Below are 13,583 nucleotides of genomic sequence, written 5' to 3'. Positions count from 1 at the left end.
GGACGTGTAAATATATTTTTGGAACGTTGACATGTTAAGATGTTTATGAACTCGAACCTACAATACTGATCAAGAACTCCTGAATCCAAGAAGCAATAAAATTGTTTTGTGTTTGATACTAGAACCTCCCTTTATTCAATGAGTCTGTATTATGCAGGTACAATTTTTGTACTTAAACAGTCTTTTGAAGTTCACAAGAAAAAAAAACAGCAAGATGCGGTTATGGTCTCTACTCACTAGTAGCAAAGAATTGTTTGAGAGTTGCTGATTCATTGGTAAAAGAAATAATTTAGCGAATCAGGTACAGGGTAAAGTATCTGCCTGTTTATAGAACAATTCGTTATAAAGAGGAAACATTCTTCGCGTGCCCATATTACTGTAGTTAAAGTAATGTCGTAATTACAAACAAATAGTGACCCAAAAAACCCTACCAAAAAGACAAATGAAATTAAAACACCAATTTAGCAACCTACAATGTTCCAAACCTACCCACAATGACAATGAAACAAATGAACCGTAGCGAAAAATTAATTACAAAACAATCGAATTCGCAATAAACGCAATTATTTAGACCACAATTAATAACCAGCTGTTAACCCGTTATAAATAAATAAATAAATATAAATATAAATATAAATATTATAGGACATTCTTACACAGATAAAAAATAAACTATAAACTACACACACTATAACTACACACTACACTATGACTATATATTGTTATAAATTAACTAAAGACACAATGAGATAAGAAAAGTAGGGCAACTAAAGCCACGTGCCAGATTAGCCTATTAACTTATTCTACTTTTAGTTGAACAAAGTCGTATGTGTTAAAGTCGCATTGACACATACGCCCTTCATGAATAACGAGAGTAATATACACCGTATATAGTTCATTTTGCAATTCAATACTAAGTAGTTTTAAACTGTATCAGTTCTAAAGCTAGCCTAAGGCGTTTCGTAATACTTACCTAATGTTTTGTTACAGTTTTGGAGAAATCTCCTTTGTTTAGCCCAGGGTCCTAGCCTTCTTTGGTAATAACGGTATTCATCATGTCAATAGGTGTGGTGTTTGTGGATAATTAGAATTTAGCGACAGAAATGGCTTTAGCTAGAATACAAAGACGGTCATTACGGTTCGTCGTCGAACGGCGTACGCCTGGGTTACAACGGAAGAACAGCGCTGGCTTTGCCAGCAACATGCTGAGTTGTGACCCTTTTATGGCATTTTTCACTAAATGTTATACATTGTATATTTGTCAACATGTTTTTGTCATCTGTGTTTGTTTGTCATAAATAAATGTATTTCTATTCTATTCTATTCTATTCATTAGGACTTAAAAGTACCCACAATCGCCGCCGACGAATATATGCATCATCAGAATAGTGAAATCTAGTTAAGTCTTAAAATGTTGTTTTTTTTTCTGCTCGACTAATATTATGTCACAGCAGTCACAAGAGTAAAGGAGTAAAGTCAGAAGTACCACAAAATAGGTTTCCTATATCTCTGGTCCATAGTATTTTGGTTGTAACTTGTAGGTGTGCAACAAAAAGGTTTAGTATTTTATTATATCTCTAACCTAAGGGAATTTTCTCATGGACATGGACAATTGGGTTAAGCACGAGTACCTATTCCCAACGCTGCAACTGACCTTAAGGTCCGTCTACATCTACCACCGCACTCGCTGCATTTACAGATCTAAACTCACCATATACGCATTCACTGCCAGGGGGCGTAGCCTAGGAACAAACTCGTATGACGGTGAACGCACATGTGCGTCGGGGGCAGTGAATGTGTTAAGTCCTTGTGTATTATGAAAGAGTACTAACCTCATCCCATCGAAGCCGTCGTCCGACCCGTTGATGGTCAGCACCGGCGCACGCGCATACGCCTTGGCCACGCGCCGGTTGCGCTCGAACACTATCACCTTCGCCCAGATCTCGTCGTCGATCTGGGTCCATTTGTCTAGCACTTCCTGTATGTGTTCCTGGGGACAAAGAAAAAAAGACAATTAGACGTACATTAAAAAAGTTTTGGCCTCATCTCAAAACTCAAAGTCGCTCAACGAGCTATGGAGAGGGCTACGCTCGGAGTTTCTCTGCGTAATCGAATCAGAAATGAGGAGATTCGTAGACAAACTAAAGTCACCGACATAGCCCACCGGATTAGCAAGCTGAAGTGGCAATGGGCAGGCCAGATTGCACGCAGAGAAGATGGCCGATGGGGTCGAAAAGTGCTCGAGTGGAGACCACAGACTAGCAAGCGCAGCGTAGGACGTCCACCCACAAGGTGGACAGACGACCTTGTTAAGGTCGCTGGAAGACGCTGTATGCGAGTCGCTTCCAACCGGCACGTATGGAGGTCCAAGGGGGAGGCCTATGTTCACGTCAGTGGACGTCTTATGGCTGAGATGATGATGATGATGATGAAAAAAGTTTTTGTCTCGATGAGGACTTGAACCTGCCTAAGAGTGCCTGGAAAGGCAATCACAAGTGGAAACTTGTAATCAAGCTCAGCGGAAAAGAGGTGTGGATTACAACTATCGGTTGAGTTCCGCACGTCTTGTCTCATCTCCGCTCATCTCCGCATGAGTGGAAAAACAGCCTTAGCGGAGCTAAAACTCCCTTTACCAATTCACTTACTTATGAGTGTAAGCCGAGCTAATATCAGGGCTATAACCGCAAAAATCGAAGTTCGCAAATTGCGGGCATCTTTCTCTGTCACTCTAATTACGCCTTCATTGGAGTAAAAGAGAAAGATCCCGCAATTTGCGAATTTCGGTTTTCGCGGTAGCCGCTCAGGTGTTTTCATAAGCCTACTAGCCCAAGCCGAAAAGTTCATTTCCGTTAAGAGTTGCCTTCTAACACAATAATATATCTGAAAACTGTATCTGTAAATTCTTGCTAATCTATTGTTGGCGAAATCAAAACCGATTAGAAATTGACAGTGATAACGGTTCAAAGTCCATTCCGCAATCTATTATTAAACAAACCAAATCAACAAAAAGCCTCAACCTTAAAGAAAAAGTAAGAGCAACATTCCAGCAAAAATTTTTACCCGACCTTGCAAGGTGTTACAGTTTAAGATATTAATCCAAGCGACTATCACAAAAAAGTATTAAGCGCAAAAAGGTCGCATGTCTATTTACGACTTTTTTATTCTAATAAATGTAGCTATCAAGTTTTTGTACAAGAACGACTTAAGTCGAATAAAGTCGGTATTATGACCAATAAAATCACGTGTGCACTTGCGACCTTATTGTAGGTAATAAATATAGTTACCAAGTTTTTATTCAAGAACGACTTAAGTTGAATAAAGTCAGTAGTAGATAAGGCGTTATAGTTATAATAGCAATGTCGTAACGAGATGACATCGCAGCTCGCGCAAGCGTACTTACGTTCCGCTCTAGTAATAGCTTGCGTGTGTGTTTGCTTGGTCTTGATTAGATTTCTTAAGAAAAGTTAGGTGTAGTTTGCTACACTAGTGCTGTAATGTAAGTCTTTAGGTTTATGTCTATTTTAGGCATGTGGTTAGTTTAAGGCATGCTAAATTGAAAGAGAGGAATACACTTTATAAGTAGTTACGCGCAATATATCTAATCTAATCTTTTATGATTTTGGTACAAAGACTTATAAAAACAATTAAAGATGCCTAATAGATAGACCAGCTTTTAATGGAAAACTACACAAATCGGTTCATTGGATCTATGACATCACAGACAAAAAAAGTCTTATTGCGTCAGTCGTAACATTTTCGCCGGATGCACAAATCTTAGTTAAAAGGCTTTTTAGACTATTTTAATTCCAAAAAGAACGTTTGAAAGTCTTGCACTGACTCAGTTAGCGCAGCGACCTGTCTACTTAGGTGGCTGTGCCTAGGTTCAAATCTAATTCAAAGTACTTTTTTTTAATACACCCATAATACCTAAATCCTAATCGTAAGACAGTCTACCGCTGCGTTTATCACGTGATAAAATCACAATAAAGCAACCACAATAGGCTCGCTTATTAAATCTGCAATAATCATAGTTGTATAACATTTGGCCTAACAATTCCACCAATAAAGTTGTAACCAAGGCTGCAAAAACCATGCGAAATTATTCGAAAGTGGTACAATTACGTACCAAAAACAAAAACTACACGTATATGCAACGTCTTCACTGCAAAAGAATTAGGACTTTAGCAGCTAAGACACTGGGTTTATTTTGATAAAGTTTCCCAAGATAGTAATTTGAGGGGGTACTGGCCTGTGTAAACGTTTTTGCATGTGTGTAACAATAAGTAGCGCTACTAAAAAGCTGGTTTTCAGCAGACCGTTACTTTGGGGCAAAAAGTTTTGTAATGTTCTAGCGCACGTGGTGTTAGGGTTACCATATGCCATGTCAAAAAAAATTTAAAAGGGTGATATACTGATATACATCCTTTAAATATTTTACTATTTACTTATTTTACCAATCCATTGAGTATCACGGCCGACCAATTAAGATTTTTATGTTACGATTGTTACGAAGTCACTCTGTCATCAAAGATGCAAAACTGAATAATATGATAGGTATAATCACTAGACTTAAGTATATCGACCGGGATATGGACCGTGATTACCTTCTGCATTATTTTCGAGCTCCCGATATAAGAAACTAACGGCGAATCTTTCAAAATTGAATTTATACTCGTATATTGCATAATTTAAATGTTTACGATTTATTTTGAGTCAAGTCACCTTTATTACAAAGTATCAACGAAAGTTATTATGTCTGTTAGTGTTAAACTAATATTAGTTCAACCGTGTAATGACATAGCTTGACTACAATACGTAGTTACTTCTTTTTGCCGTGGTAACCCTACTCTTCACAGTTATGGCAATCATTTTGCTTTCCGCCTCCGCGCCATTGATAGTGAATTTAACTTTCAATTTCATTCAACTTTTATAAAGTTTCGTCTGGTTCAAGACATAGCGTTAAAAATGGACCGTTTTACGTAATTAAGTAAAGAGTGAAAGTCGGGGACAAGTTTCAATGAAAACGGAAAGTGATTTACTTGGTTTTATGTAATGGAATTACTTAAAATACTGTAATGGGTGTCAGAAGTTGTTAAGTTTCGGATTTTTGTAAATTATCGCTTACAGTTAACATGATACGTTATTGCATTTATTCATACCCAATGCTTTGTTTGAGTGTTACCGGTAGTACTATTAGTTATTCTGTGGTGTTACCTCAAAAATATATATCTACTAGTACTTTGACAATTTAACCTTAAAACAGTATTAAATATTCGGTATGTATGTACAGTCGACGTCAAAGATATGTTTACACTTTTCGCCTTATTACAAAGGAGTAAGGTACAAATATGTAAACATATCTTTGACGTCGACTGTACATATTTATTTCAAGATTTTAACATGGACAGACTTCAACAAAATTAATTATTACATAAATATTTGTCTTTTGTTTTCATAGTAGGATAACTAATAGATGTGTAATTAATATTTGTATAAATACGGAGAAGTACCTAATTTGTTATCTAGTTATACTGACCGTTATAAACATTTTTGACCATGTTTTATTTGAGAAATGGGACAACCTTGCATATGCAACCTAAGCAAAACTTATACTATGGGACGATGTAAGTTAATACATACCTATAATTCCATGAAATATAATCTGTTTTGTCACTGTTTTGACATTATTATAACATACGACAAAACCTCCTAACAAACCATGTCAATTAATCATTTCTCTCAATGCATTTCTAATGCAAGTCATGCTATACATGCATCAATTTGCAATTCCATCATAGTGTTGGCAACATTAGGTGCACTAATATCCAATTCATAGCCTCATGTAATCTAGCTTTATATTGTCGATGGTATTGTTGAATAGGTTCGTTAGTGTGGCAGCACCGTATTTATTCGCAAAACGATTACTTTCCAAACCTCTAACCTGTATACATTTACTAGTAGTAACATCAACCTTATCTAGTACAACTTGAAGTTGAAATTAGAATGAGCGGGAGAGGGAGTTGAAGAGGTTGAATATGAGGAGTTGTAATATACTCTATGGTCAGTCATGCTTGATCACAGGACTGATTTATGGTCTCCAAAGCAGTATATTGTGGTCATTTAGAGGCGTTCTGTCGTGTTTATGCCAGTTTGTTAGAAAGTTCTTTTTTACTTTCTTTTAACTTGTGTTGATTGATTGTCACAAAATGTTCATTTTTCATTAATAGTGTAGAATTTATTACTATTCTTTCAAATGTTCTTCTAAAACTTTGTATTTAACATTCACATACATTTTAAAAATTATGAAATTGTTTTATATTTTAGCGTTAAAAATAGGGCTTCGTCCGGTGGCTACAAATGCAAATCAGCATCATGGTTCGTCCCAAACATACCTATGTTGATATCCGCAACAGGCTTCGTCATTAAAATAGTCGAAGTATCTCTTAGAATAACTATTCATATTTTGTAAAAAAATAAACTAAGATTTATGTTATACATATATTGGTTGCATTTTCATAGTTCATCCTTTGTATAATCGCTTAGGTACATTAGTTATACATATAAGGACTTAAATGCAATGGCCTATACAGACGGACAGTTGGCGTGCAGTTCCCATACAAGTTGCAGTCGAGTTGCAGTCCGTCTGTACCGGGCCCTTAGTAAGAGGGTGACAAATATATTTTTATATCAATGACAGCTCTACTTACTAGTATGCCAGCTGATGCATAATTTGTGTACAGTTTTACTAGTTAACACAATTTGCTTCTTTTCTCACCTCTTGCTTTTCTTATATTTATTTTAGCACTAGAGTGTCAAAGGCATAAAGCGTGTCGCAACCGAAGGCTGACCACACCTCGATTACCTTATTCGATGAATTTCGAGCGCGAGCGAAATAAAGTGGTTCTGATTGCAAACCCACTCAGTTACTTGATAATAACGGGAGCAAATTAAACCTAGTAACTGTCTGAAGCATTCAGTGATAATAGTTCTAGTTTAATTTCAAATTCAATATTAATATCATTGCCGGCATTATTGATATAGAGATTTCAATTCGGATTGTTTGAATGGATGGATACAGATCAAAAGCATATTCAGGGATACTACACTTACCTATAGTCGCTTAGCGCAGATCTAGTGGACGATGTTCTATTGGTTTATAAAAATTAACATCCCTCGCTACGCATCCTCGTACAATCGAGGTCAAATATACGTTTACACTTTTGCACCTTACTCCTTTGTAATAAGGCGAAAAATGTAAAGATATCTTTGACGTCAACTGCACAGCTCTGATGTAAATGCTGCATTAAAAACCGCGTGGTACTATTAATTCCTTAAAATATATTGAAAATAAATAAATATATGAATAAACACTTGAAGAAATTTATAAATAACGGGTATTTGTTACAAAAAGCCGTTATTCTACAAGTCCCAAGCATTCTAGACTCAAACGACAAATTAACATTTGCGGTCTACGCTCGAATTCCATTGCCCAATTATTCAAGCTAATAATTGACTCAGATGTTTGTTCAAATGTTTGTTTCAATCGAGTTTGCAGGAGACATTATTAGAATTTTAATAACAAAACTTCCGTAAGACACAGATATATTAAATATATTATTATGAGGGAACAAATGAACACATTCATACCCACATACATACCGGTCAAAATCATAACCCTCCCTTTGCGTTGCCGTAGTCGGGTAAAAAACGGGTCACTCACGCATTTAAAGTTTTTTTTTTACTTAAAATACGTGACCCGTTTTTAATATATTTAATCGACATTATTAGAAGCTTTACAATCTGTTATCGATTCGTGACTGTGAGCGGCTATCCCTACACTAATTTTTAACGCATGATAGTATGATATAATATCAAAACTAGATCAAAATAAATTCAATTTGTAAGTTCGAATCGCCTAGTGCATGTAATACATGATCGTGTCAAATGCATTAGCGAAGTGAGCGCAAGCAATGCTGATGCTGTTTATGTACCTACGATGCAAGTCCGTGGTCACGATAAACATATCGGAAAGTTCAAGAGCTGTTAGGTTAAGAAAATAGAACATTTGGAATTCTACAAGTTTAGACACGGTTTGTTCGAGTTGTTTATTTTCTTTGATTATGCGACCGATATTTGTAAATAACTTTTCTTCAATGGCTTTAAATAATCTTAGTAAAAAGGTCTAGTCTTAACTTTTAACCTCTTGTCTACGTTTTTATAAGGATTCTAACCGAAATTTTTGAAATCTTAAAAAAATGAGATTTTACTGCTCTATATAGCAGCGGATATAGATATTATTAAGGTTAACATGTCATGGGACTTTTTCGTAATTTTTTGTCTTATCTCCATAGGTCCTTTTGGCCAAACTTATACTTTTTAGTTCAACTTTAGGAAGGAAAATAATACAATTTCCTAATAAAACATTTAGGCATTTTTCAACTCAATAAATCATTTCTATGTTACTATAATAAACCATAACGCGTAGAGAATAATAACGTCAGTTACTGTTTTGTAGTAATCACTCATTTTATTGTGCAAATTTAATGCACATTTTCGCAAGGTCTATCCATTCTAATTTGCGAGCGAAGCATTAAGACGTGCCAAATCTAGCATCTTCAGTATGTTAACGTTTGTAGGTAAGGTTTAAATATCTAAATATCAAATTTCTATCTATTTAATATACTCTATGAATATTTTTAATAATTGTTAAATGGTTAAGAATAAAATATAAATAATATAATATATAATAATAATTCAGCCTATACACGTCCCACTGCTGGGCACAGGCCTCCTCCAATATAACAGGTCAAATCATGATACAATATATTTATTAACTGTAAATGGGTTAATAAAATGTGGTAGTCAAAAAATTGTGGATTTAAACCGCGCTTGTGCCGTATACAGCAAAAAAAATACAAAAAATTCGGCCAGGATCCTTACAATACATAGACAAGGCGATAGTGGAATGCACGTGTTTATAAAAACACAGAAAGCACAAATGTCATAGGTATTATAGAAAAAAAATGCGTAGAAATATTAATACATATAAACGCAACAAAGTATGTAGACTTTGATAATTAAACAGTAAGACAAGCTGTTATACATAAGGGAATGCCAGTAACAGTAACCTTGCAGGGTCATTTGAATTCGTTTCCGCGATCTACATTCCTGGCCTGCCGAGCTACACATTGTTATGATATACTCGTACGACTATTAATGATAGCAGTTACAACAGTAGCTGATGAAACACATTGTTTAAATAGAAGGAACAAGTGCGGACATGTTATACGACCTTGCGGTACTCCGCGGTGAATGTTATTGGTTTAAGCAAAATGGTTTAGGCAATTTAAAAATTTGTACTGGTTCTTTTAACATAATAGCTTTTAATAAATATGTACATGTGGAGTGTATTGTGCAAGTGATATCTCACAGTGCACGTAGAATGTTTAGTTAACTTGTGAAAAATCAACTTTAAATACCATTTCGTGTCTTTATCTTTATAATATTTGAAGGAAATTTCCCAAGACGATTACAATAAATGATCCTAGTTATTTTATTACATTTATTACAAGTTTTTATTTTGCATTACAACCTGTTTGAAAAAACACATTGTAGATCACAGGTCTACATCAATTCTAAATTGACATTGAGCGACATAATTAAGAGAAAACAACATTCCTATGAATAAAACATGTTTTTGCAAATGACCAGTTCTACTTTACTTCTACTTGCGTAGCTGAGAAGTAGAATTACCTTGGTCATCCTTCAATAGCCTTTGGATTATACATTTATGAAGTAGAGCAACGCTACATTGTGTGATTTATTGATAATTTTAAATAACTAAATATCATCGTATGACAAATTATTATCTCTAATCAAGTGATCATTAATGTATTGGTTTTAAAAGATATCATGTGAAATAAATAAATAAACATATAAACAATAAAAAACATACAAAAACTTAATAATAGCCTAACCGATTATGAGATTTTAAGCATACCGGCAAGTGAACATTATCAGTGAAAAAGTTATAAAAAGTCTAAACATATTTTTTCTACAAATATCTCATCCGTTCCCAAACGATACCAAAGTATATAATTATAGTGTCGGTATTTTATGGAAGATTAAGAGATCCGCATACCTACTCTAAAGGCCGAAAAAAACAAATAATTTATAGTTTTGACAGAGCCAAATTAAGCTAGAATTCGACCTTTAACCATCCATTCTAAGCGCCACACAAATTTTACGAGCCGACCTATTCCAAGAAGCTTTGACCTTTGAGAGTCTAGAATCAGGCAAATACCTGCTTTTAATAGTAAGTCGGCTTCTGCGACTGCTATTAAATATTGACCAATATCGTTATTATTAGAATTAACTGGAAACTCAAGATCTGAAATAGGAAATATAATTGCAGATCATTGCTACTTTGCTAAGTAGCCTCTTTTAACATGTCGACACGTTAACACTTACACAAATTCACTTGCAAAAGCTTCAGACACGATCACGCTTAACCTTAATAGGTACAAAATTACTTTGAGAATTGGTAGACCACACTTTTATTAATTTGGCAAATTAGATTGATCATTATTTTACTTAAGAGTACTCCCGCGTCCAAATCATTTTGGCAAAATTATAAATACTAGTACAGTCACCTGCAATAATATGTTACACAACGAATTCTGCAAAAATATCTGACACGATCATAAGATCGTCTACAAATAACTGTAGAGCGATAACAGCTTGTCAATGTATTTTTACAGCCTTCGAAGAGTAACATATTTTACAGAAACGTATTTTTACAGCCTTTGAAGAGTAACATATTATTGCAGGTGACTGTACATGCAAATTCATAATATTTAGAGAGAATTAAGGCTTTTACAAGAGAAGTAAATATGATAACCCTCTTTCGACTATTGAATGAAAATTTACTTTCTTGTTGTCCTAGTTAAAGTTGAGGTAGACAACAGGCAGTATCTGGAAAGTTTTTCTTTTAGTCAATCTATACAAAAAAGTAAAAAAAGAGTTACGTACGTCTCCTAATACTATACAACTACTTACGGACGTTACTTGCGACACTGTCTCTTTCAAATCGTAACAATGAGCTTAAAGCGGTCCACGCATGTCACTAACAGGTGTCGCTTGACATCTGTCTTCAGACAGGTGTCCATTGAAAATTGACCTTTAATACAAAGACAAAAGGATACTAATGAGTTTTTAATGCGTGAAGTTAACGTGTGTCCAATTCAATAGTACAAGTGTGACATATGTAGCTCTTTGATGAATCAATAGGATAGGAATTATGACTTATCGTAACGGGCATATGAGGGAAGATAAAATTACGTTATTGATTACCTAAGTAAAGTTTACTGCCAAGCGTGATAAAACTAATAAAATGAAGAGAAAAGTTATTAATAACGTTATATAATTAAGTTATTAATAAATAAATCATGCTAATGATGCGGATAATAAACAACTGTACAAAAACAGTCAGAGAAAACATGAAAAAAAATGTTCAATTACACATGAAGACCGGTTCATTTCTGTCGTTTAGTAGCATATAAGATTATAACCAGCTTTGCCTTTATTGGACGAATCTATAATGATCGGAAAACTAGAAATGAAACAAGGTTGTTGAGTAATCAATGTATCAAAAAAGTAAACTTGTCTTGGAAGTATTACTAGATACATTTACAGATACTGTGTTAATGCTTGGAAAGATCTTGGCTTTTGAATCTTTGTCTATTAGAGGATTAATTATCGTTCAGACGTTACCCGTGTCGTTGTCAACAAATGAAGAAGATTGATTGATGATGGCGAAGAAAAAGCATTTAAACAAGTTAGAACAGTTGAACGCTCTAAGGTATGCAGTTAGTCAAGTGACTTTGAAGTAAGTGATGGGGTCAAAAATTAGAAGTCAAGATCAAGTTGAAGTTATTAGAAAACAAAAAAATGAGATGCAAGAACGTTCATTGTGCGAAGACAGGAAACGTTCGCGTTGAAAGGGATAATAAATGATCCTTGGAGAAACATGAATATCAATGAAGTGTACTTATTCGTACCTATTTAGATTTGTATCCGGATATACTTGTATACTATGATGATATGAGTGCAACAATACAGAAACGTTAGTAGCTATATTAAGACAAAATAAATCATTTTTTAACAAGAGTCGCTAGTTATCAACCTATAGTTTCAAATACTGGATATCTGTATATTTTTTATTGAGGCGTGCAATATGCAATAAAAAATTAACAAATTAAATAAACTACCCAGAAACCAATAAATGATAATATTTTTCAGCCTAAAAAAGTACGTGAGTGTTTTCGAAACACTTATGTGCAATTTGAGATTTTTTTTGTCGTCAAACAATGAGCTGGAATGTAAATTTGGCAAAATTACATTCATTTTCTTGCAAAAATATTTACAAAATGGAAAATAAAAGAATACCAACGTACTTTTTTTAATCGACACTGAGGCGTAAAAATAAAAATCTTAAAATGCAGTTTTACATTTATTCAATACATTTAAAAGAGATACATGATCTACCTAACTTCAAAGATACATGACTAGATTTCTTGCTCTCTTGTTCCAACTTGTCTGAACAAACTATAAACAAATCTGTACAACAACAAAAAGCAAAGCAAAGATTTAGAACTAATATTCCGACGATAAATAAAGAGAAACGAGGATGTCTCGATAGTCGTGTGAAATAAGTGCGCGTGAGCATGTAGCCGCACACGCGGCGTCGTGAGCTGAAGCGAAAGGGATTTACGTTAAGGGCCCACAAGACATATAATTCAGGGAATTATGAAACTGAGTATAATTTGCCTTATTAGCGGGAGTTTTAACCTTTTGAGTAACAGATACCCTTAATGAGGCCTTATTGCAAAATTTAATTTAACTTACTACGAGTACATTAAATAAGATATGGTTCCAACTTCAAAAACCAAACTAAAGCTTCTGGGACTGAAAATGCTCTAATTATTGTTTGGGTTACACATTTTTGACGTCTATATCTCAGTCTCAGTTTTAATTAGTATTTTATTTTCGTAAAATTTAAACTGAAAAAGTACATACCTTGAAGTACATTTTTATTTAATGCATACATATACATAAAATTTAACATTAAATACATTATATATATATACAACAATACATTATAATTTTAACATTCTTCGCCATTAACTTTCAACTGGCAAAAACTACATCTTTCCGAATTCCAAAAAAAAGCAAGACAAAAATGTAGTAACGCCCACTTATCTTCATTTATCTCTTTTTAACTATGATATACTAAGCAAAAAAAAAAATGATGTAAAAAATCTTTCAACCCAATCTTTATTTCCAATTCTACCAAATCAGACGTCTATAAATGTCAGAGAGATAATGAATCAGTGTCTCTCATTTTGCTTACTATTTGGGTTTGATTACCTCACTTACGTAATTAATGCTAACAAAAACATGATTAGTTTCAACTCTACTTAGCCACAAGCAAAAACTGCGAAGCAAAGAAACTATATTCCTCGGTGTTCTTAAGTTAAAAGAATTCAAGTCGTACCGGTACATGCTGCAAGGTTGAATGGACT

General features: G+C 34.2%; 1 protein-coding gene across 4 annotated transcripts in view; it reads right to left on the bottom strand.

Moving 5' to 3' along the window:
- Positions 1–13,583, bottom strand: part of LOC134680402 (uncharacterized) — a 227,523-nt gene that overhangs the window by 81,625 nt on the left and 132,315 nt on the right. For all 4 annotated transcript variants that reach the window (XM_063539531.1, XM_063539534.1, XM_063539533.1 and 1 more), the window contains exon 3: positions 1,833–1,990. In XM_063539531.1, the coding sequence (XP_063395601.1) occupies positions 1,833–1,990 (158 nt within the window). The remainder of the gene's footprint in view (positions 1–1,832; positions 1,991–13,583) is intronic.

The sequence above is a fragment of the Cydia fagiglandana genome, chromosome 3 (assembly GCF_963556715.1).
Source record: "Cydia fagiglandana chromosome 3, ilCydFagi1.1, whole genome shotgun sequence".
NCBI lineage: Eukaryota > Metazoa > Arthropoda > Insecta > Lepidoptera > Tortricidae > Cydia > Cydia fagiglandana.
This window is presented reverse-complemented; position numbering and strand designations above follow the sequence as displayed.